This window comes from Carcharhinus amblyrhynchos, chromosome 26 (genome assembly GCF_965287045.1).
Source record: "Carcharhinus amblyrhynchos chromosome 26, sCarAmb.v2.hapA, whole genome shotgun sequence".
Lineage (NCBI taxonomy): Eukaryota > Metazoa > Chordata > Chondrichthyes > Carcharhiniformes > Carcharhinidae > Carcharhinus > Carcharhinus amblyrhynchos.
Window position 1 is genome coordinate 37,463,070 of NC_137349.1, and position 26,243 is coordinate 37,489,312.

The window sequence follows — 26,243 nt, forward strand, 5'->3', positions numbered from 1 at the left end:
GCAATCGGGTGGCCATTAGTGCTAGGCCACTACGCATGTGCTGATCTCGGTGCCGATGTAGTGGCACACTCTGTTATGCTGACAGCCTTCTAGTTTTTAATAACAGGCATGCTGGCGGCCTCCGCAGTGCACAGAGTGTGGGAGGTTCAAAAGAAAAACAGGGTGAATTACTCCAGTTTTCACAGAAATCAACACAGAGCATTTTTGGGAGAATTCCAAATATTCACTACCTGACTATACCTTTGCACCTTTCTTGTACCTTCTTACTATGTGCATGAGCCAGAACTTTTGCCAACTGAATATTAGCAAGATAAAACCATCTTTTGGAACAGATGTTAAATTAAGGCCATGTCTACCTTCATGCGGAGCTCTAGTTTGTCTCTGGTTTTTCCGTTTTTTTAAAGCACAATACTCGAATATTACTGTGATGGACAGGTTGCTATCTCTGTTATTTGAAGGCCTAAAATGCACATGAAAGTATGTTTTTCTTTATTTAAGAAGAAATTGGATATGTACTTGAGGGAGAAGAAACAGAAGCAAAAGCTGATAATTAAATAGATTGAAGCATAGTACCCACCATTAGCCTGCATTCGTTCTGTATTTGACATGATTTACAGTTTTGAAGTTTGTGTCACAACTGTGCATATGATTATGCTTTCAGTTACAGAATCATAAGAATCCCAACAGTGCAGGAGGCCATTTGGCCCTTTGAGCCTGCACTGACCACAATCCCACCCAGACCCTATCCCCGTAACCCCACATATTTACCCTGTCAATCCCCCTGACACTAAGGGGCAATTTTCCATGGCCAATCAACCTAACCCACACATCTTTGGAGTGTGGGTGCAAACCCACACAGACATGGGGAGAACGTGCAAACTCCACAGACAGCGACAATTAATGTTGTGCAGAGAGTCTGACTGCATTGATTTTTATCTGGCTAGGAATAGAGCCACTAACATTTTTAGTGGCCAATTTTTAAATATGTTCAGTACATGTATCATGATCCTGCATCCGTGATGCTGAAATTAGGAATAAGCATCTTCTATAAAAACCCAAACACATGACTATTATCAATGACACAGCAGATATTACTCACTGGATGTTACGGAGGCTTGTGATAAAACTACTGTATTTTTATCTAATGCTGTTATTTTGTTTTAATTTGACACAAATTAGCAACCTCACTCAGAGGTTACACAGTAGGCGGTGTGAAAAATGGAGAAGCAGCCTCACTGCTGCAGTAGAGAGCACTCTTCTGAGATTAGGTCAATGGTACATTATTGGGCATAATGGATTAAACTACAAGTGCAATTAGCTGTGCTAGGCTGAGATGGGATTGTTTGTTGTTAACACTGACGTGTCTGATAGAAAAAAATTGCAAATTCTAACAAACATTTGTTAGTTTGATCAACACAAAAGTGTCAGGTAATTTACAATGAAAATTCAAGTAATTGTGCAAAGGGAATTCAGGAACAATTGTGTCCTGAAGCTGTGTTGTCTTTCTGATAACAGATTTGAGAGGGGTTCAAATGCAGTTTTTAAATCAGCTGAACAAACAAAAGGAACACGATGATTGTGTAAAAGGCTCACGGGGACATGACCACTATGGATCAGATGGGCCAGATGTTGTTTGTGCACTCCATTATTCAATGTAAAGTGTTTTGGAATGCACAGATTGTGAAAGACACAAAGTAAATGCAAATTTTTATGTAGTTTCCACCCCAATATTTATTCATACTGACATACCCCACTCCACTCTTACAGCTGTACCCTCACTTCAACTCAACAGTGCACTAGCTGGGTGCTGGACCTCAAAACTAATATTTCCATTTCATCCAACAACATATTTTGTTTGGGAATACAATTCTTCCACTCGCTCCATGCCCACTAATATCAATCAAAATTGTCTGTTCACTCTATCCTGCTACTGATGCTTCCTCTAAGTGCGGCTTGCTGCACTGGTCCAAGTTACATAAAGTCATGTTTGCAGAGTTTCTGAGCAAGCTCTCCAGTTTGGAGCAGAAGTTAACAGTGGCTACCTACAATCGTTTCAAATAGAATCTTTACAGCTGGATGATCATCTCATCTGGTTGGACTGAAATCAAACCCTTGTTCCAGTGGTAAAGTCTCAAATCCATCAGTTCCCTTTCATTCTGATCCTACATGGTACAGAAAGTCACTAATTACAAAACTCCTAGCATTAGAAACCATTCAGTGATAACCAAACAATTAGTCAATTACAACATTTGCTGTGCTTTACAATTTGCAGCTTACAAGATATGTTCTTGTTGATCCCGATCCCAGGCAGAGAGAGACAGACAGAAAGAAAGAGGGAGGGTGAGTAAAGTTAAAAAGATGAGGTTTGCCAGGGGCAGGTGTGGAGAATAAATGCGAACTATAAAAATGGAAGACGACATAGTAATAGCATAATAAACTCATTATATATCACAGCTTTCCATTAGGGATTGTGATTGTTTCCCCCACTATTACTAGCAGATTATTTCCACCCTACTGTTTCTGCTAAATACTGGTGACTAAAATAATTTCATTTTGCATATAGAAGCTTCTGTTTTTCAATTTTTGTACCAATTTTTAAAATTTGCTTGCCTTGTCCTCGTCTACAATAAGATAGCACCAGCTTACCGTAAAAGGACACACTCTTGAGTTTACTTTTATTGACAGGTAGGGAGGATACTGGTCTTCTTGAATAATTGTTGTATTTGAGTGGCAAATCCTTAAAAATAAAAAAAATATATTAATCCTTTGTTGAAAAAAGAATTCCCTACCACTACCATCATCATACATCTTCTTTAAGAGACCAAATTCTCAACTGTAATTCTTTTCAATACCTGTCTGTTCTCTTCAGATGCCAAGAGATGCTATTTCAACACTAGTTTTTATCCAGAGTCTGAATATGCCTCAATTTACCATGCTGATTCCAGCATTATGGCCAAGAGCTAGATAGAGCTAGAGGAATTTGCCTATAAGAAAACTGTTGATTGTACCAACCAGATTCCAAAATCTCATTTGAAAGGCCAAAGTTCTGTCACCAGGTACCAAGAAAACACACAATAGTTGCCTATGTTGTATTACAGTAAAATATAAACACAATCTGCCTACATATTTGAGGTATGGGGGAGGAAGAGAAAAAGAGAGAAAAACGAGTATAGAAAATGCAAGTCTGACCATTACAAGATTTAGTATCTTAAACTCTAGGCTAATGCTCAACATAGCAACACACGTATAATTATCCTTCCCTCCACATACAATGCGAAAACCAACCAAGATCCAGTTTATTATTGGTCCACTTATTGTGAATAGACCTCCTTCATTCTGGACTATTTTTAGTCACCTATCGTCAGATTACATTGGTCCAATTTTTTTGATCAAGACTGCCAACATTGCTACCTTATGTCTGCTTGCAACTCAAGACTCCCAAATAACAGGAGTGTTTAGGATCACAGGAAACATGTATTAAAATCTGCTCTGCACATGTGCTGCTTTCCCACCACAAGTCTGGGACATTCTTAAAACTGCACAGGCTTCAGTTGCTCATGGTTGAAAAGGACTGTGGCTTCTCAATACATTTGTTAAACTGAACTAGCCATTAAATAGATTACGCATGTCTAATTACATAGGCACTCTTAAATATTGTGCACACTTCCTGTGCCATACATCCTTTATTACTTTCCCTATTCCATTTGCTTGGTTAGACACCATTATTGAAAAACAATGTATTGGTGGGTTTGAGTGATCAGCGTCACAGGAAATCTGTTGGTGTATTACAATGATGTGGAGATGCCAGCGTTGGACTGGGTAAACACAGTAAGAAGTCTCACAACACCAGGTTAAAGTCCAACAGGTTTATTTGGTAGTATTCTGGAATTACTGCAGTTAATGTGGTGAAGATACATTCATAATGCTGAGTGAGGGAGTTCCAGGATTTTGACTCAGTGAAGGTGAAGTCATGTCGATATAGTTCTAATTGAAGATGGCAAGTGACTTGGAGGAGAAATTGGAGTTGGTAACATTCCCACTCACCATGTCCCCCTAAGTCATAAAAACTGGTTGCTTGTAAGGTGTTGTTGAAGAAGCCCTGATGATTTGCTACAGTGTACTATGCACCCACTGTGCCCCTGCGGTGGAAGGAGTGAATGTTTAAAGTGGTTGATCAGGTGTCAATTAAACCAGTTTTTCATAGAATACCTACAGTGCAGAAGGAGGCCATTCAGTCCATTAAGTCTGTACCAACTACAATCCCACTCAGGCCTTATTCCCGTAACCCCACATCTTTATCCTGTTAATCCCCTGATGCTAGGGTCAATTTAGCATGACCAATCAACCTAACTGGCATATCTTTGGACTGTGGGAGGAAACTTGAACATCCAGAGGAAACACACGCAGACAAGGGGAGAATGTGCAACTCCACACAATGATCTGAGGCCGGAATTGAACCCAGGTCCTTGACACTGTGAGGCAGCAGTACTAACCACTGTGCCACCCTGGAATGGCATCTCTGTGCTGTCATTTTGAAAGAGCTATCCATCCAGTCATATTCTTTGCTCTTTCCCCATTGTCCTGCAAATATTTTCCTTGTAAAATTACACCCAATTTACTTTTGAAATTTGTTACTGAACTTGGTAGCTGCTGGATAGGGAGCAGGAAAATTCCAGCCAGTTAATTCACTAGCTCAAAATATTAATGGTACCCACAACTGCTTTGTTTAGTGACCAGTATTTATTCTTCCACAAATGAACAAGAAATGGCCATTCAGCCCTTGAGCCAGTTCTGCCACTAAATTAATCATGACTTGTTTAACTTTTAATCAGCCTTATTCTCAATAAAATAACAAAAGCCCAATATTGAAATTTAAACGGACCTAACCTAACTGACCTAAGTTGTTCTAGATTTCCATTACTTGTGTGCATGCAGAAGTGGTTTTTAATATCAGCTCTAATCAACCTATATGGCCAAGGCTTTGCAAAGCGTTAAAAAAAAATACATTTCAACCAGTTCTGTACTGTTATACACAGAAATGTACCACTTGTCACTGACTCATCTTTCATTCCCTCATTCTACAGTATAAATATCTCCCACTTTCTATGCCTTTTAGCTTTGACAAAGGGCAATGTGGACTCGAAACTTCAGCTCTTTTCTCTCCTTACAGATGCTGCCAGACCACTGAGATTTCCCAGCATTTTCTCTTTTGATCATAGAATCCCTGCAGTGCTGGAGTCCATTCAGCCCAACAAATCTGCACCAACGTTTCAAAAGAGCATCTTCCACCTCCCACCCAAGGTACTGCAATGAAAACACAGAAGACCAGAATATCCACCAGTAGCAACATTATACCCATCCCACGTAAAACCAAAAATAGAAAGAAGCTATTTTTCCTTCCTCAACTTTCTATTCCTAATCAAAACCTGACAGCATTGCCCTTCATACCGCAAAACAAAATGAACTGGACTGAAAACAGTGTAAATTATGTGAACTTCAGTCTTTCTACAATAAGCTTGCTGAACTAGGAACCTAAAAAAATGCAATCAGGAAGAAACAGGTACAGCAGGCAACAGAGAGACACTAGTATTTGGATTTAAGAAGAACAGGCCTTGGAGATGGCGCAGATTAGACAAGATTGCTCTTGATGTTCCAGCAAGCAAAGTACAAATATCTTTTTCCTGTAAGATTGACTGTAAGGCCTTGCAAGTATTGCTATGAAATTTACATGATCTATTAGATACTTTATATTTAAATATCACATTTACTAAATTAAAAGTGTTGAGATATCTGTAGAGCAAATAAATGTTGCTTGTATACACTCAGCAGGAATTCAACTTGCTGTGGCTAGGATTACATTTGAAATATTTTACATTTCATTATAACCACAAGCAATGTGCTTCTGAAAATTATCATATTGCTTACCTCAACTGCACTTGAATGGACTGCACACCATTCTTTGAACATCTTGAAGAAATTGAAATTAGATTTAATGTTTCATAGCAATATCTGCACAAAGAGTAAATATCATGCACATCTGAAAATGCACTGTCCATTCCATCAAAATAAAAACATTGTATGATCTTGAGAGGTCGGTGATTGTAATCCATCTTCCCCTCAATCAGTGGTATTCAACAGAAGTGTTACTTTGTCTCTAGCATTGATTCACAGCTTTCCCATTTCAGGATGTCACACACAAGGATCAGTTACGACCTTGAACGAGGTTGGCAAGTAATTCTGCACTAAATCAGTACATTGCAGGTGCCCCAACTGATCTTCTCAAGGCCTCTTGATTGAGGAACCAATCCTTTAGATCGGAAAAATGGATGTCACTCTGCTATTTGACTAGATTGTTTTCTGGCAACTGGATTGGTTGCTGGGATGAGAGGATTATCCTACAATGAGAGGCTAAGCAAACTGTGTCTATACTCTCTGGGAGCGAATTTCATTGAAACATACAAGATTCTTAAGGAGCTTGACAGGGTAGACACCTTTGATTGGGAAACTAGAACATGGGGGCACAAGCTCACACTAACAGTCAATCATTTAGGAGAGAGAGAGAGATGAAGAGAAATGTATTCAGTGTGAATCTTTGGAATTGCTGACCCCAGAAGATTCTGGAGACCATCACTAAACATATTCAAGGCTGGGATAGATTTTTGATCTGAGAATTAAAGGATTTGGAAGCAGGCAAGGAAGCAGAGTTGACACAAAAGATCAGCCATATTTGTTTTGAAGGCATAGACTACACCTTCTCCTTAGTTAAGGAAGGTGAAAGAGGGAAACCATGGAATAATAGACCAGATAGTCATCAGTTGTCTGGAAATTCCAATAGTTAAGGATAGAGTGACTGGAGACCTTAAATTTTCAACTGATCAGAGACAGCCAGCATCAACTTGCAAAGGATTGATCAAGCCTGATAAATCTCAATGAACCTTTCGAACAGGTGACACAAGTAGTGGACAAGACATGCGATTTCTATGGATTTCCAGAAAATTTTTGATACAGTCCCACATAAGCAAAGGTTAGCTGAAGTTGAAACCCGCAGGTTTAAGGGGAAATGACTGACAGTTAAAATATTGGCTGCACAGAAGGAGAGAATAGGAGGAACACTCTAATTGGCAGGATGTGACCAGTGGCATCCCACAGGTATCTTTGGGGACTTCATCACTGTATTTATTAACGACTTAGATGATGGGACAGGGAGTCACATATCCAAGTTTGTTGATGACACAATAGAATTGGAAGTAAATGGCCAAAAACTGTGGCAAATGAATTTCAACATAGGCAAGTTGAGGTAATCAATTTTGGACATAAAAATTATAAATCAGCAGGGGACTTTTGAAATGTTGGAGACATAGCAGTAATGGAAATCCAAAGAGACAAAGGGATTTTATGTCATGGACAGGTACAAAATATAATCAGAAAGATGAATGGAATACTGGCCTATAGAATACAAGGAACAGGGGCAACACGGTGGCACAATGGTTAGCACTACTGCCTCACATAGCCAGGGGTCTGGATTCAATTCCCGCCTCAGATCGCTGTCTGTGTGGAGTTTGCATGTTCTCCCCATATTGGCATGGGTTTCCTCTGGGTGCTCCGGTTTCCTACCACAGTTCAAAGATGTGCGGTTTAGGTTAATTGGTCATGCTAAATTGACCCTAGTGTCAGGGGATTAGCAGGGTAAATATGTGGAATTATAGGAATAGGGCCTGGGTAGGATTGTGGTCGGTGCAGACTTTATGGGCCGAATGGCCTCCTTCTGCACTGGAGGGATTCTATTCTATGAATTAGGAGTAATGCTGCAGCTATAAGGGTCTGGCCAGACCATACACGAAGTACTGCAGTCTGTTCTTGGCACCATATCTTACAAAGGACATACTAGCCTTGGAAAGAGTGCAGCTTAGATTTACTGAAAGATATTGGAAATGCAAGAATCAAATTACGAGGAGATTTTACACAAAATAGGGAATTTAGAAGGTTAAGAAGTGATTTGTTTGAAGCTTCCAAGATATTCAGGGGAAGTGATACGGTAGTGAGAAACCATTTATACTGTTTGGGGAATCTCAGACAAGGGGACATAGCCAGAAAAATTAGGCCCAGGCCTTGCAGAAGTGAAATAAGAAAATACTTTTACATGCAAAGGGTGGTAGAAGTCTGGAACTCTTCCTCCACTGGCAGTTAGTGAGGAGTCAAATGATATTTTTAAACCTGAGGTGGTTGCATAGTGGTCTTGGCACTGGACTAGTAATCCCGAAAACCAGGGCAAGATCCAAGGACCTGGGTTCAAATTCCACCACAGCAGATAGTGAAATATGTATTGAATAAAATTCTCGAATTAAAAGTCTAATGATGACCATGAAACCACTGTCGATTGTCGTAAAACCCAATCTGGTTCACTAATGCCCTTGAGGGAAGGAAATCTGTCTTTAACCAGTCTGGCCTAAATGTGACTCCAGACCCTTAGTAATGTGGTTGATTCTGAAATGGAGGGCAGTAAGGGATGGTGTAACCAGAAACACCTACATCCAATGAATGAATAAAAGCAAAACTCTGTTAATTAAAAAGTATTGAGGGATATATGGGGAGGCAATGGCTCAGAGGTATTATCACTGGACTATTAATCCACAATTTTAGCTACAGTTCTGGGGACCTGGGTTCAAATCCCACGGCAGGTGGTAGAATTTGAATTTAATAAAACACCTGGAATTAAGAATCTGCTGATGACTATGAAACCATTGTCGATTGTTACGAAAACACATCTGATTCACTAATGTCCTTTAGGGAAGGAAGTCTGCCATCCTTACCTGGTCTGGCCTATATGTGACTCCAGAATCAGAGCAATGTGGTTGACTCTCAGCTGCCCTCAGGCAACTAGGGATGGGCAATAAATGCTGCCCAGTCAGCAATGACCATGTCCCATGAAGGAATTTAAAAAAATCCGGAGCATAGATGGGTGTATGAAGTTAGGTCACAAGTTAGTCACGATTTCTCAATGTCAGAACAGATTTGGGATTAAATGAACTACTCCTGTTCCTTTATCTGCTGACTTATGTGCAAGTTCCTTCATTCAGTTAATGAAATCATCCTGCACCATAACATATTGCCAGAGGATATCCCGTTGATTTTAAGTTGGACGACTGAGGACAGCAGAAGGAAAAAATGAAAAGAACATTTACAAAACTTCATCCAATGGAATTGAAAGACTAACTGAACAATTTCTACCAGAATTTCATCAGAACATTTACTTTTTTTTAAAACAAATATGCTAGCATACTGTAATGAAAATATTGAATGAGTTGGACAAAAGTGTTTTCTTACCCAGAGATAATCTGTTCCCTCTGTTTATCAGTTAATGTAAAACTGAACTGATTCTCTTGAATCCTCTCACTGGTGGTTGGGACTGAAAAAAAGGTCAGTAACTCAAATATTCTATACTGCAACTGAACATATCAAATGCAGCATGGCAAGACAGATTAATGAATCCTTCTTTTGTATAAGCATATACTGTGTGCATTTAACTAGAATTGAGATAGAATAAAATATCTTAATTCATAAATGTACCACTGAAATGCCAAATTTCCCCACATTTAACCAGGAACACCAAGAATATGTAACACTTGCAGTGCAGAAGGAATATTATACCTCCAAAGAATTCAATGATTTAGGAATCAGTTAAACTGTCCAAACCCTAAAAGCCAATACATAATTAGGATTTAAATTATACAACTCCCCTGAATTAAAGTTTAAAAATACAGTAGAAGTGCTAGAATTCATATCATATCTGCACACAAATTCTTAGATATCTATACCTTTAACCACTAATAAATGAAGAGGGGGACTTTCACATCTTGCCCACCATGGGAATCATAGCAGGCGGGGGTTGAGGTGGATCATACTAAGATCTATTGATCTCAGGTGGGACTTTCCAGTTTTGGGACAAATGCAGCCAGAAAATCCCACCCTAGATCCTTTCACACAGACAGGATGCTCTGCTTGAAACTCAAATTGGTAGTATGTTACCATTTCTTTAATTGCAATTTCTTTTGCTGGTTCCAAGATAATTAATGTAAATTGACTACCGAAAATATCTGTTGAGAATCAGACAGAAAAGTACACAACAGAAATGCAGTCTCCTTTGCCCGCCCCAAGCTACCAACTTTTGAAATAGCTTCAGAACATCTTTTGATGCATGTGAGTTGGCAGGAGCACAGACAGATTAGTTGATGTTCAACAGCTGACAACAGGGTGTTGAGCTGTATTGTTGGTATTTTATATTATGTTGCCAATTGTACATAAATTTGTTTTTTTTCCACTCCATCTTTGTTCGGGCAGAGATGGGTGCAGGGGTAAGCAGCTCAACAAGAATGAGACAGCTGGAGCAGCAGCGGTAAGAATCAAAAGACAAGAAACTTAGCAAAATCCTCACAAAAGGCCTCAAGATTTTCCTGTCTAAGGCTACCAGTAATGATTTATTCTCCTCTGGAGATCCCTCCATCACCTCTAACCTCAGATTTACCAGATACATCAATTCCAGGCTCAATTAGCTCAGCTGGGTAGAGAGTGATGCAGAATGATGCTAACACTAGTTCAAACTCCACACTGGCTATGGCAGTTCGCCTTGTCCCCTCTGTTGGGTGTGGGGCAGTGCCCTTCAAGCTATATAATCAATCGTCTGTCGCTCTCTAACGGGGAAAAACATCTCCGGTCCTTCATGGAACATGGCTAATTTACCATTTATTTACATGGACTCCAAGGGTTAAATGAGAAGGCGAGATCACACACTAGGTTTGTACTGTCTGTGATTTAGAGGGTTAAGTGGCAATTTGATTGAAACTTTCAGGATATTCAAGGGAACAAAACCATTTTTGCCGATTGGGGAGTCTAAGATTAGTGGACACAAGATTCAAATTAACAAGCAGACCTCTTCAGGAGTGAAATTAGGAAACAGGCTACATGTAGAAGTTAGAAAAATTTGAAACTTCCTTCCACAAACAGCGATGGATGCTGGGTCAGTTACAACTTTAAGTCTGAGTCTGAAAGATTTCTACGAAACAAAGTATGAAGGAACTTGGGGCAAAGGTGATTATGTTGAGTTAGGTCACAGATCAGCTTTAATCTCACTGAATAGCAAAATGCCTGATTCCCGCAATCCTGAACAGCCTACTTCCCATTATCCACAAACAGAACTTCATTCGTAGACCTACGGTTTAAATCTTTCTTGTGCTATAGAACCAATTTCTTCCCAATTATGATCCTAAGTCCTCCGCCACTTTCAATAGTTTCCAGTCCCTAACCATTGGCTTTTTACCATCAACATCCAATTTACACTTCCATCCTTTACCAATACAAGCTGCAGTTCTCAGTCTCTTCCTAAATGTTGATCCAACCAACCAGCATCACCAACAACATCCATGTGGCTGAATTTGTTCCCACATTGAACTGATCATTTAACTTCACTCTTTTCCTCTAAATAAGCATACAAGAAAAAGCTCCTTGACTTGATTCTCAAACTTACCTGTCAGATTAATTTGCATCAACAAGAATGACCACAATACTAGGTTAGGTTGATTGGCCATGCTAAAAATTGCCCCTTAGTGTCCTGAGATGCATAGGTTAGCAGGTAAAATATGTAGGGATAAGGGGGTAGGGCCAGGGTGGGATTGTGGTCGGTGCAGACTCGATGGGCTGAAGGACCTCTTTCTGCATTGTAGGGTTCAATGATTCTATGAGACCCTGGTGAAGACAATGTCACACCTTCATAGTCACGGATACTTTCCACCATGTTGTGATGGCATGACTACTATGCTAAATTCAGAACACATATAGCAGCTCAAAACTGGACACAGATGATGCACTGTAGGTTTTTAGCAAAATTGCAAGCAACCACGATCTAATCTCATGGCCCAGTATGCCCCTCACTTTACCATCACCATTAATTCGAAGGATCAAATTAAGAGTTTAAGCAGGAGAAGGCGTCAGGAGCAGCAACAAGCATATCTTAGGTGTCAACCTGGTGAAGCTACGACGTAGGATGACATGCATTTTAAATAGGAGAAACAACATGCAATAGAGAAAAGTCAAATGATACCACAACCAATGGATCAGATCAAAGCTTTGCAGTTCTACCACATCCAGTCACCAATGGTGATGGACAATTAAACAACTAAGTGGGGGTGGGGGCCTCCAAACATCCTCACCATGAATGAAGCAGGAGCCGAGTACACCAGTGCAACATGCAAAGCTGAAACATTTGCAATCATCTTCTGCCCTAAGTGCCAAGCAGATGGTCCATTTTGGCCTTCTGAGGTTTCTACCATCAGAGACATCAGTTTTCAACCAATTCAATTTACTCAATGTGATATCAAGAAATGGCTAAAGGCACTGGATTTAGTAAGATTGCGCCCTGACAACGTCATGGTCATCATATGGAAGACTTGTGCTCCAGAACTAACCATTCCTATACAGTTGCAACACTACCACATACCTGACAGTGTAGAAAATTATCCAGATTATGTCCTGTCCACTAGAGACATGACAAATCCAATTCAGCCAATTACCACCCCATCAGCCTTACCTGTTATCAACAAAAAAGTGGACAATATCATTGACAATACTTTCAAGTGGCACTTGCACAACAATCACCTGCTCACTGACACATAAGTTGGGTTCTGCCAGAGCCACTCAGTTCCCGACCATAATAAAGCCTTAACACAAACATGGACTGGAAAGCTAAAATCCAGAGGTGAGATGAGAGGAACTGCCCTTTACATCAAGCTAGCATTTAACAGAATGTTGCATTAAGATGCCCTAGCAAGACTGACATCAATGGGAATCAGAGAAAACTCTCCATTGGCTAAAGTTATGCTGAGCACAAAAGAAAGATAGTTCTGCATGTTAGAAGCCAATCAACTCAACCCCAGGTCAGTGCCATAGGACTTTCTCAGTGTAACATTCTAGGTCCAACCAACGCTTCAATGACTTTCCCTCCAACGCAAGGTCAGAAGTGGAGCTGTTTGCTGATAGTTGCACAGTTCAATACCATCTGTAACTCGTCAGATACTGAACTCTTTGATCCCTGCCAACATGCAGCAAGACCTGGACAACATTCAAGTAATAAGTAGTATTTGTGCCAGACAATGATCATCTCCCAACGACAGAAAATGTGGCCATTTCAACCTTGGCATTCAACAGCATCACTGTTGCTGAATACCCCAGCATCATCATCATTCTGTGAGTTAACATTGACCAGAAACTTAGCGGGACCAGCCAACTAAATGCTGTGGCTACTAGAGCAGGTCAGAATCTGGGAATTCTGCTGCAATTAGCTTACTTGGTAACTCCTCTTTTGTCAATAAGACATAAAAAGACATCAAAACTGTGTACATCAAAATTTGTGTTTGCTATTTTAAAATGGATTTGTGCTGAACCAAAATATTGCTTGATACAGGTCATATGACTCACAGAAGTTGTGGAGGTTTCCGATGGATTACAAGAACAGAAGAAAAGAGCTCCCCTCTCATTTTTGCAGAATCCCACGCCTCATTGTAAGGCCACATTATAATCATGAAACTAGACAAATAATAGATGGACACCTCAATTCAGCTTCAAAAACATGCAAGTACTTTGACACTATCCAGGGAAAAGCAGCTCATTTGATCAGGACCCCGTCCACTATTAAGCATTCACTCCATCCACATGGGTGGACAATAACAATAGTCTGTACTATTTACAAGATGCAGCACAGCCACTTGCCAAACTTTCTCCAACAGCACCTTCCTAACACATGACCTGTTATCTCTCGAGGAGCAACAAACACATGGGGACACCACCAACTGTAAATCACAGGCCATTCTGATTTGGAACCATACACCTGTTCCTTCATTTATTGGATGAAGGATCTGGATTGCCTCCATACAAGACTATGCTTATATCCATACCAGATTGACTCTCGCAGCTCATTGCCACTTCTCAAGGGCAACAAATACTGGCCTTGGCTGAAATACTCACATCCCATGAACAAATACTAAAAGAAACATTTCTCAAAACATCTTCTCTTCAACTCCCCTTTCAGAATTCTGAAAGGATTGTTCACTCGCCAACTTGTGATCCACTCCTCAACACCCCATCTCTTTCACATGCAACCACAGAAGATGCAGCAGCTCCCATTTTACCACCTCTCTTCTTACCGTCCATGAGCCCAGTCACTGCTTCAGAGTTAAATGTTTTTCCTTTAATACAGTATACTTTATTTTGCTGCTTATTATTTCGATCTCTTCTACTGTGGGGTGACCCAATGCAGATTGGATGATCTGTTTGTTTAAAGCAGAACACCTCCATTCAATTCACAAGCATGATCCCAAACTTTTGATCACATCATTTAAATTCTTTACCCCATTCCCACTTCGACCTCTCTATTTTTGGCCTCCGACACTTTTCCAATGAAGCTCAAGGAAAGCATTTCACCTTGTGATTTGATACTTTTATAAACTCAATTAATTCAACAGTTTCCAATCATAACCTCTCCCTCCATGTTTCCCTTTTTGGATGGAGCTTAATGGTGATGACAGTTTTCAATACATCCATATTTTGTTTATTTATTTGCCCTATTGTCACCTCCTTTCGCTTCACACCATCATCTCTATAATTTAAGCTCTCTTGTTTCCATTCTATCACAGATCTTCTCTTTTGTTTTTTCCACCTCCCACCACTGTTCCTTCCCATTGTACTTACTTTCCAATTCTAACAAAACTGACCTGAAAATTCTTAGTTTCCCTCTGCATAGGTGCTACTGGATCACCTGAGTGTTTTCAGCATTTTCTGTTTTTTAATTCAAGGTTCTACCATTAATCACAAAGGAGGAACAAGACTGGGTGGATTTAGAAGATAGAATTTTTGCATTTTATTCCATATTTGCAGGCATTGCATTGAGATCAGTGGCAAAATGAAAAGCACAAAAATTGGTATAGTTATTTTAAATTAGAAAATTGGGACACGAGCTAACACTGAATTAATCAGAAACATTTCTAATTTTATCAAATATATTCATCAGTGAAACTGGAGATCTGTAAGTCCTGGTAGGTAAACAAAGTCTAATTTTGTACTTGTCCACTTACTAGAAAACTGCTTCTATTTTTCCGAACTAATACAGAACATGTTTAATTATAGTACCATGAACTTCTGGGTAGTTTGCACTTTCCTTTGGACGCGAGAACTGAAAATGTCAGTAGTTGCAAAGTTCCAGGCATCACTATTTATGTGGTGGTGCTGTCCTTTTTACAAAAAACTGAAACCCCATATACAAGCAATGTAAACACGCAAGATCACCTTGAGCCCCCCAAAAACCATATTTTCACTGTTCAAAAATAAAATTAAGGGCTAAGTCGATGGGGAGGGAAGCCTGCACAATTTTTATCCCAGTCTAATATCTGCAATGTTATTGCCTAATTCAATATTTGACGTTATAGTTTTCTTTCAACCCAAAAATCAAGTGTAAATACATTAAGGGGCTTTCACAGTAAAATGAAGTATCTCAAAAGGGAATTAACAACATCTGAACTGCTTATTATGCCTTATAGAAAGGATACTATTAAACCAGGAAGAGTGCAGAAAAGATTTATCAGGATGCTACTGGGACTTGATAGTTTGAATTATAAGGAGAGGCTGGATAGACTAGGACATGTTTTTTCCCCTGAAACATTGGAGGCTTAGGGGTGATCTTATAGAGGTCTATAAAATAGATCAGCTAGATAGTCAACAGAACTGGACGACATGGTCAAACAGCCTACTTTCATGCTGTGAACCTCGATGACCTACAGTCATTAGAGGACTGATTGAAAGGCCTAGGAACCAAAGGCAAAATTGTTGCCCATATACAATATTTGTGTCCGTAAAAATTCAAAACTTTTTTTGTGAGTATGTGCTTAATTTATAACATTAACTGAATGACTCATGCTGGACTACAATTTATTGACAGCAACTGTTCACAGCACTCTCAATCTGACTTTAGAAAATTTAAACTTGCGACTGAAGTTCATTCACTTATGTCATTTCAAGGTTAACAGCATGTCACAGCTTCAACTTTCTGGAAGACTTGATAAATAATTTCTCAGTGCCTGTACTGAAATTCTGCTGAAATCTAAAATCGAGGAAAAAAACTCGAGACATATTTAAATTTTATCAATGGAGATATAAAGGGGCAATTTACAAAGAACAAAGAACATTACAGTACAGGAACAGGCCCTTCAGCCCTCCAAGCCTGCACTGACCATGCTGCCTGACTGAGCTAAAACCCTCTACCCTTCCAGGGACCTCTATTCCCATCCTGTTCACGTATTTGTCCAAACGCCCCTTAAAACTCACTATTGTATATGTTTCCAATATCTCCCCCAGCAGTGAGTCCCAGGCACCCACTACCATGTAAAAAAACTTGCCTTGTATATCTCCTTTAAACCTTGCCCCTCACACCTTAAACCTATGCCCCCTAGTAACTGACTCTTCCACCCTGGGGAAAAGCTTCTGACTATCCAATCTGTCCATGCCCCTCATAATCTTGTAGACTTCTATCAGGGAACCCGTCAACCTCCATTGTTCCAGTGAGAACAAATCAAGTTTAATACCTTGCTGATAGGGTTAGATGAAGAGGAGTGAAAGGAGGTTCATGTGAAACATAACCTAGATCAGTTGGTCTCCTTCTGTGGTTCAAAATCTATGCAATATCGTTTGGTAGTTTAACCAACATATCTAGACAATAGCATTAAATAACCAAACAACTAAAACCAGGAATGCTCCAAGATAGATATTCCTTGTGATGCATGAGATTCAAAAGGACTCGACAGGAAAATAATTATATTTCCCATGAATAAGCATAGTCAATGGTGCAGTATAACATTGAGCAAATTGATGACCTTTTCCAGAAGGTGGCTTATGTTGCAAAGAAGCCGTCAAAATCCACCTGTGTGTGTGACAAACATGCACCCGAAGTAGTTCGGCATGAACATGGAGGTAGTCTGTTCTGATGAAATCACTTTCTCTACAAAAGAAGCTGCCTGACTTGCTGTGTTCCTCCAATATTTTGAGAGGTTATAGAAAACATTTAATTTGAAGCATTTATGTTTCATGACAAGTGTCAAAATCCCAGACATGCACAGAAATAAATAATTGTTGACTCTTGCATCAACAAACATGAAGCAGATGCATTATCACGGTCATCTTGAAAGTTAAGTTTTACGATCTGTGGACATTCCTGCTGCAATGCAGGAATATGGGATATTCATATATCAAGATATGGACTCTACTTTAGCATTTTCATGAATTTTATAAAGAATCAAAATTATACATGTGATATAGGCCAATCTAAAATTCAAACTCTTTACTTTAGGAAATACTTAGTATTTAATTGGAATGGAGGCAGTTTTAAGGTTTTGCAATGTGTTCACAAACGTAGTTGATTTCAACATTCACTTAGGCACCTTATGTGTACGTACAAACAAATGAAAATACTTTGGATTTTTTCCATTTAGCTGCAGAATTATTCCAGCTGTGTCACAAAGTCAATAAGTTACTCAAATAGTTAATATGTTGCTTGTACTATAACATGCTCTCAATTTTTGCTGAACGAGCAAGCAATGAGAACAAAACATTATGTGCTACATAACTGTCAACTTTGGTGTGAAGGAGATTAGGATATATTTTTCTAAGCAATATTCAAATGGAGTCTGCATTTGTGAGATATTCAATCTGGCAGAAATTGAGAATAAACTAGGGAAGAACTATCTGAGTTTGGTCAAATGAAGGTTAAATCTACGAATGTTGAATAGAACAGAAAATGCTGGAAATATAGCAAGTCAGTCAGCATTTTTGAAGAGAGTCAGCACTTTTAAAGTGAAAAGACAATGCAGTGAGTTCAGGTCAGCTGTATGTGCACAGTTTATGCTTTTGATATGCGGTCAGCAATTTAACTGAGAAGCCATTTTTAGGGCTTCTAGTTATTCACAGGGCATCACTGGTAAAGTCTGCATTGGCTCATCCTTAATTGCCTACAGAAGGCGATGGTGAGCTGTCTTCTTGAATCTGTTGACGTTTGCATGGTGAAGCTGCTTCCAGTGTTCTTTCCAGGATTTTGACTGTGCAATTAAGGAATGGAAACATATTTCCAAGACAGGAAGCTGTATGGTTTACAAAGGAGCTAGGGAGATGTCAGTATTCCCATGCACCTGCTGCCCTTGTTCTTCTAGGTGTAAAGCCAAGGTCACTTATCAGTTTGTTGTAGGATCATAATGTATGAACTGAAAATATTTTAAAAACTGGAAAATTCTGGGAGCCACAACTTTCTTTGGTCCTAACACTAATGTAAACACTAACAATAGAAAAGCTCATTCAGTACTAAAGAAAATAATAGTTTGTTTCTGCTCAGATGACAATAAATTATATCCAAATAAAATTGAATATATTCAACATTCATCAATTAATTGGCAGCATGACCATATCAAATTTGGAAAGCCTTACTCCTGCTATTTCTACCTAGAACCAAGGTAGGCTAAAGATGAGTTCATATTTCAGTTATACTCTGAAGTACTGCAAACAAGTCATTTCCAAGGTCAATTAGTGACGGCTAATAAATGCTAGCCTAGCTGGCAACACCCACATTGCACGAATGAATAAAAAACTTCCAAGCATATACAGCAAAATCAACACTAGTATTACTGTACCAAATTCAGACACCCGTCAGTCAAAGGGCAGACATCTGCAAGACACTGATTGAATTGTGGGTAGAGATGGGGAGCAGGGTGTTCATGGAAGGCCACTCATTGAAATGTCCCCTACAGCCTTTGGGTTTAGCCAGATAGCGCTCAGTGATCAAATAATTTTCAAGTAGTTGTGCTCTCACAAAGAGCAAATATCAGCAGTCTGCTATCAACTGCAGAATTCTCGTAGCCCCTAATGTTTTCAGAAAGAAGGAAAACGGTAGAGAAAATGTGCAACTGTATAATTATTTTGACTAGAAAACCTTCACTTAAAATCACTGTTTCAATGAACTCAGTGGGAAACAACCAGCAATATGAAAGGAACTTAACTGAAAACACAAACTGTGATTCTCAGTAATATGCCAAAGTACGTACTCTTCATATGTGCAGCAAAACAAAAATTACTTTTGAAAATACTGACAGTCATATTAGTCATAGTGGGTACTTCCCCCCCCCATTCATAAGTGAATAAGATATTAATCCTACCTAGTTCTGTAGGTTTCATCAGATCATCTAGAATTTCGTAGAAAGGCAATTTTGTTAATCTCACATTGGATTTTGTATCGGTTTTTCCAGTGTGACAAATTGGAACGGACGTTCTGGCATTCAAGGCTGCCTCTGAAGAATGTAAAGGAAATGTTGGAGCAGGCGGAAGCTGCTGACACTGCGTGTTTGTGGGCCTTGTACTGTAGCGATGAGCATGCAAGTCTTGGATCTTCTTTAAAATCTCCGAGGAGCAGTTGTTCCTTACCAGCTGTAATGCACGTGAGACCAATTCATGTTTCAGCCCACTTTTGTTGCGGCCTGCAAACCCCAAGAGTACCTGAAGCTCAGATACTCTAAAGCCCAGGATCATATTCTTCTCAGAGGGGCCGGTGAGGGAATTGGGTGGAGGGAAAGAAAAACAAACACCATTACTACAGTTAATTAAGGTATGTTGATTATTAAATTTTACAATTTTCACAAATTAAGTCAAAGAGAAAGAAACACACTAAAGTATCAGTTAGATTTAAATTCCACTTCAGGATTCACATGGTCCTGGTTGACATTCTAGTGCAGCACGAGAAATGCTCATTGAGGTTACAATAGAAATCAGAAATCTAGAGCACTGAGAAAGATCCATTGTATCTGATTCGGCTGACAAGGGGCCATCAAGCCTAATCTTACTTTCCGGTTCTTGGTCTGTGGCTTTGATGTTACAGTACTTCAAGGGCATATCAAGTACTTTTTCAATACAGCAAGTTCCAGATTCCACCCCCCCAAACCAACACTGTGTAAAAAAAAATTCCCTTGAATACCCACTAAACATCCACCCTAAATTTATGTCCCCTGGCACAGTTTCACTCAAGGCAATATGGTCTTCCTATCTACTCATATTTATATACACTTTAATTAGGTCTCCCCTCACCCCCCCTCTGTTCCATAGAAAACATGCCCAGCCTATCAAATTTTGCCTCATAACTAAAATGCCTCCTTCAATTAAGATCAAATCACTGATGTATACCACAAAAAAAAAAGCAAGGGACCCAATAGAGAGTCCTGCAAAACTCCACTGCAAGTAGTTTTCTAGTGACAAAGACAATCAACCATGACTCTTTAATCCTAGTCTTCAGCTCTGACAAAGGGTCATCCAGACTCAGAACATTGGCATATTCTCTCGTCACAGATGCTGTCAGACCTCCTGATATTTTCCAGCATTTTCAGTTTTTATTATTAATTCCTGCCCCAGGGCAAATTCTGGGTCCAACCCACTTTTTGCCTTGGTTTTTGTCTTAATGACAGTTTACCGTATTGGATTTTATCAAAAGGCCTGCTAAGTTTCATACAGCCTCATTCATTATCCTCACCAATTCCTCAAAAAAAAAGTTAGTCAAGAGTGACCTTCCTTTAACTTTTGACCTTCCTTTCCTTTTGGAAAGTGTCTTTCCAAACAGAGGTTGATCCTGTCCCACAAAACTCTTTTCCCCCCAATAATCTGTTTCCCCCTTTTAAACAATGCACAATGTTAGCTATCCTCCAGTTCTCTGGTACCTCACTTGTAGCCAGAGAGGATTAGAAAATGATGCACAGTGCCTCCACCATTTCTGGTCCTAGCAGCCTAGGAAATATTTCATCCAGCCCTGGAGGTAAATTCACTTTTCAAAAACATGTTAAATCCCAATCTCTTTCACTGTTAATTTCATTTTATATTTCACAATCCTCCTAATGGAATGACAGTATCATCTCTCTCTGTAAAAACAGATCCAAAGCATTCATTAAGAACCACACCAACACTATCCACCTCCACATACAAGATACCGTTATGGTCCTTTATAGATCCTCCTTTTTGTTTGCTGACAATATCTTTTAGTGTTCCAATCTTTGGATTTTCCTTGTCAATGATTTCACTCCTGCAGGTTCTCTGCAGTATTGAGCCCTCTGTTTCTGTCATCAAGTACCCCATTTCATTTCCTTTATTCTCGCCAGTGATTTCACTCCTACACTTCATATTCCTGCAGGTTCCTTGCTGTATTGGGCCCTCAGTATCTGAATTCAAGTACTCCTTTTCGTTTTCTTTATTCTTGCCTTTCAGTTGCTGGTCTTTTGGATGAGACATTAAACCAGTGACGCTCAGATGAATGCTAATTATCCCAAAGCACTATCAGATAAACAGGGAAATTCATGTTCAACATTTACGCCTCAGCATAAACTTATGTGGCAAGCCTCTTTCTCCACAAATATTTGAATATTTTCTGCGAAACCTCTGAAAGAACTCTCAGATAATTAGTTGCAGCTTCTGATCATTGTGGTATAATTCCCGGGTTTAATATCACAAAGGTCATTCTGACCCTCAGGATAGTCAGCCGCTTTCCTCTTGGCGGGAGATTTAAGTCCAAAAATCACCTAGTACTGAGCATGCTCAGTGAGGAAAAAGGGGGGCGAAACCGGCCCTCATCCCTATCGACCCTCAGCTAAAACGATCATTTAAAAACTAGAATTCATTGAACGTAAAACCCCTGGCGCCCCCCCGAATTCGCTCGTTAGTTTCCCCACCCTACCCGATATCCCAGTCACCGTTTGGAGTCGGTTACCTTGGCCGCGCTTTGTTCCGCCATGTTTTTTTTGTCCCTATCTCGGCTGGCTCTGTCTTTCTGCGCAGACTCCCTCCGCCCAGGGCCGAGCGGCCAATCACAGCGCCAGGATTTATCAGGTGGGGGAGGGGGAAGCTGGCGACGATCGCGCGCGGCTGTTTAAAAGCCGAAGCTGGCGGGCGCCGCTAACGGCCAAACGCTGATAGAACTGTGCTAGTTACCGGACACAAAAAAAAAATCATAATGTGTGTGCTGAAATGTAGGAAAACAACCCTTCTGTCGGTTCCCAAAACCCACTTGTTCGCTTTCACTTTTAAATTATTCATTGACTGGTGGGTTCTCTCAAGTGTTGAGTTACCGCCTATCTCGTCCCACAGCAGGTAATTTATATATCGTATAGGCTGTTATGGTTACTAGCAGGTAATATTGACCCTCTTAATTTTATTATACGTACGTTTTCCACGTATTCCTGTTTCTCTGTATATGGCTACAGAAGCTAGATGACTTATACGAGGCATTCATGAATTTTCCTCTGCAAGATAAATCTCACAACTCAAGCCTCCTTGCTCCTCCTTTCCTCAACTCAACTCGAACTCCCTTTCCTCCTGGCTTTTTAGGCTGTCAGAAGGTGCAATCTGTACAAACAGCCTAAGTGCAGCATAGAAACTGAGTAAAGAACCTGTCAGAAGGGTGCTCAATGTGTTAAGTGTTATGTTACCTTTCACCATAATAGTTTTTAATTTTCACTCTGCTTTTGAATAGGGTGTCTAAAATTTAAAAGCAAATGAAAAGAAATATACTTAATTGCATAGCAAATTGTATCTATATCATAGTAACATTATTCATGTTACTTTTATTTAAACAGGAAAATTGACTTCATGAAGAGACAACAAGAAGGGTCGATGATGGTAGTGGATTTGAAGTAGTTTATGTGGATTTTAATAAGGCTTTTGAGAAGGTTCGTGAGGTAGACTGGACAGAAAAGTGATAAGGGAAAGATACAAGTTCAATTCAAAATTGGTTCAGTGGCAGGAAGCAAAGGACAAAAGTTGAGTAATATTTTGATTACTGGGAGGCTGTTTTCAGTGGGCTTCAATGGAGCTAGTCACTAGATTTCTTGCTTTGTGTACATATCAATTATTTAAATTTAAATGTTTTAAGAGGCTTGATGAAGATATTTGCAGATGATACAAAAATTAACTGTGTAGTTAATTGTGAAGAAAAAAAGCTGTAAATTGCAGGAACATCAACATCCTGAGTGGAAGGTGTTACTGACAATGTTATCAAATGGTCCTTACTCAGAAATAACCTGCTCATCAAAGCTATATTTGTGTTCTGCTACGGTCTCTTGGCTCCAGACCTCATTACAGCCTTAGTTGAAATGTGGAGAAAAGATTAGAACTTGAGCGGAGACTGACTGCCCTTGACATCAAATCAGCATTTGACTGTGTGACCTCAAGGAGGTCTAGCAAAATTGAAGTCAGTGAGAATCAGGGACAAACTTCCCACTGTTTGGAGTCATTCCTAGTGGAAAGAAGATGGTTGTAGTTGTTGGATGCCCATCATCAGGACATTGCTTTGCTGGAGTTCCTCGCCATAGTATCTGAGACCCAAAGAATTTCAACTGCTTCATCATAGGGACAGAAATGGGGATGTTCATTGATTGGTACTAAACTCTGTGCACTCATGACTATTCATACTGTTTTGCCTCAGTCCATGCCTGTGTACAGCAAGCCCTGGACAACATATAAGCTTGGACTGATAAGTAAGATCAAGTCACACTACCTAGCACTTATGTGGGTCAAATTATCATCTCCAACATGAGAGTATTTAATCATTCCTCCATGACATTCAAAGGCATTTCAATTGCTGAATCCCACACCATCAACATCCTGAGGGGCTGACATTGATCTGAAACTTGAGTGAACCAGCCACATATATACTGTGACTGAAAGAGCATGCCAGCGGCTGGGAATTCTGCAGCAAGTAACTCATCTCCTGACTCCCTAAAGCCCATCCAACATCTACAAACAATAAATCAAGAGAGTGATGGACTAACCTACAGTTGCCTGGATGACTGCTTCATGCAGCTTCAACAACATTCAAGTTCAACATCATCCAGGACAAAGCAGCCTGTTTGACTGGCACCCCATCCATCCACCAACTGAAATATTCACTCACTCCCCACTACCAATGCATAGTGGCAGCAGTGTGTACCATCTACAAGATATACTCTAGCATCTTGCCAAGCCTCCTTGAACAGCACCTTTCAAACCCAAGACCTCTACTCACCTAGAAGAACAATAATTGGGAACACCATTATCTGCAAATTCCCGCTAAGCCACACAAATCATGACTTTGAACTATACTGCTCTTCCTTCTCTGTCGGTGGGTCAAAAACTCCTTTCCCAACAACACTGTGGGTGTACCAGCACCACATGGACTACAGTGGTTCAAGAAGGTGGATGGCTCATCATCTCTAGAGCAAATAGAGATGGACGACAAAAGTTGGCCTTGTATGCAACACTTGCATCCAGTTAATCCATAAAAGTAAAATGAATGGATTGGTCAGGTGGGAAAAAAGTGGCAGAAGGAATTCAAATGGAATGGGTGGTATGGTGGCACAATGGTTAGCACTGCTGCCTCACAGCGCCAGGAACCTGGATTCATTTCCAACCTTGGGTGACTATGTGGAGTTTTTACATTCTCCCTGTGTCTGCATGGGTTTCTTCTGGGTGCTCCCATTTTCCTCCCACAAGCCAAAGATGTGTATGTTAGGTTGACTGGCCAAGTTAAATTGACCCTTAGCTCCAGGTATTTACCCTGATAATCCCCCGACACTATGTGGATAGGGCCTGGGTGGAATTGTTGTGGGTGCAGGCTTGATGGGCCGAATGGCCGCCTGCACTGTAGGGATTCTGTAATTCTATAAAAGCCTGAGAAGTGTGTGGTTAAAGCATTTAGGGAGGGCAAACAAGGCAATGGAATACAGAATAAGAGATAGGATACAAAGTAGTGTGGAGGCGCAGTGGAACCTTGGAGTACGTCTTCATAGAACATTACAGCGCAGAACAGACCCTTCGGCCCACGATGTTGCGCCGACCAGTTACAAAACAATGACCCACTAACCTAAACCAATCCCTTTTCGTCCATAAACCTATCCACGGATCTCTTAAACGCCCCCAAACTAGGCGCATTTACAACTGCAGCAGGCAGGGCATTCCAATCCCTCGCCACCCTCTGGGTAAAGAACCTACCCCTAACATCCGTCCTATAACTACCCCCCCTTAATTTAAAGCCATGCCCCCTCGTGCTAGATTTCTCCATCCGAGGAAAGAGGCTATCACTATCCACCCTATCTAAACCTCTAATCATCTTATATGTTGCAATAAGATCCCCTCTTAGCCGCCTTCTTTCCAGCGAAAACAACCCCAAATCCCTCAGCCTCTCCTCATAGGACCTCCCCTCCATACCAGGCAACATCCTGGTAAACCTCCTCTGCACCCTCTCCAAAGCCTCCACATCCTTCCTGTAATGTGGGGACCAGAACTGCACACAGTACTCCAAGTGCGGCCGCACCAGAGTTGTGTACAGTTGCAACATAACGCTGCGACTCCTAAATTCAATCCCCCTACCAATAAACGCCAAGACACCGTATGCCTTCTTAACAACCTTATCTACTTGATTCCCAACTTTCAGGGATCTATGTACACATACACCTAGATCCCTCTGCTCATCCACACTATTCAAAGTCCTCCCGTTAGCCCTATACTCGACACATCTGTTATTCCTACCAAAGTGAATTACCTCACACTTCTCCGCATTAAACTCCATCTGCCACCTCTCGGCCCAGCTCTGCAACCTGTCTAAGTCTTCCTGCAAACTATGACACCCTTCCTCACTATCTACCACACCTCCGACTTTGGTGTCATCAGCAATCCACCCAACTATACCCTCATCCAGATCATTAATAAAAATTACAAACAGCAGTGGTCCCAAAACAGATCCCTGAGGCACACCACTCGTAACCGAACTCCATGATGAATATTTACCATCAACCACCACCCTCTGTCTCCTATCCGCTAGCCAATTCCTGATCCAATTCCCTAGATCACCCCCAATCCCATACATCTGCATTTTCTGCAGAAGCCTACCATGGTGAACCTTATCAAACGCCTTACTAAAATCCATATACACCACGTCCACTGCCTTACCCCCATCCACCTCTTTGGTCACTTTCTCAAAAAACTCAATAAGGTTAGTAAGGCACGACCTACCCGCCACAAAACCATGCTGACTATCTCCAATCAATTCATTACTCTCCAAATAACTATAAATCCTATCCCTAATAATTTTTTCTAAAACCTTGCCCACAACAGAAGTGAGACTCACCGGTCTATAATTCCCGGGGAAGTCTCTGTTC

At 40.4% G+C, this 26,243-nt stretch overlaps 1 protein-coding gene across 3 annotated transcripts in view; it reads right to left on the reverse strand.

The window, feature by feature from the left end:
- Positions 1 to 26,243, reverse strand: part of LOC145358874 (E3 SUMO-protein ligase PIAS4-like) — a 94,991-nt gene that overhangs the window by 27,637 nt on the left and 41,111 nt on the right. For all 3 annotated transcript variants that reach the window (XM_080213230.1, XM_080213231.1, XM_080213229.1), the window contains 4 exons: positions 19,236 to 19,608; positions 9,325 to 9,406; positions 5,926 to 5,967; positions 2,647 to 2,737 (listed from right to left, as the gene is read on the reverse strand). In XM_080213230.1, coding sequence (XP_080069356.1) covers positions 2,647 to 2,737; positions 5,926 to 5,967; positions 9,325 to 9,406; positions 19,236 to 19,608 — 588 coding nt within the window. The remainder of the gene's footprint in view (positions 1 to 2,646; positions 2,738 to 5,925; positions 5,968 to 9,324; positions 9,407 to 19,235; positions 19,609 to 26,243) is intronic.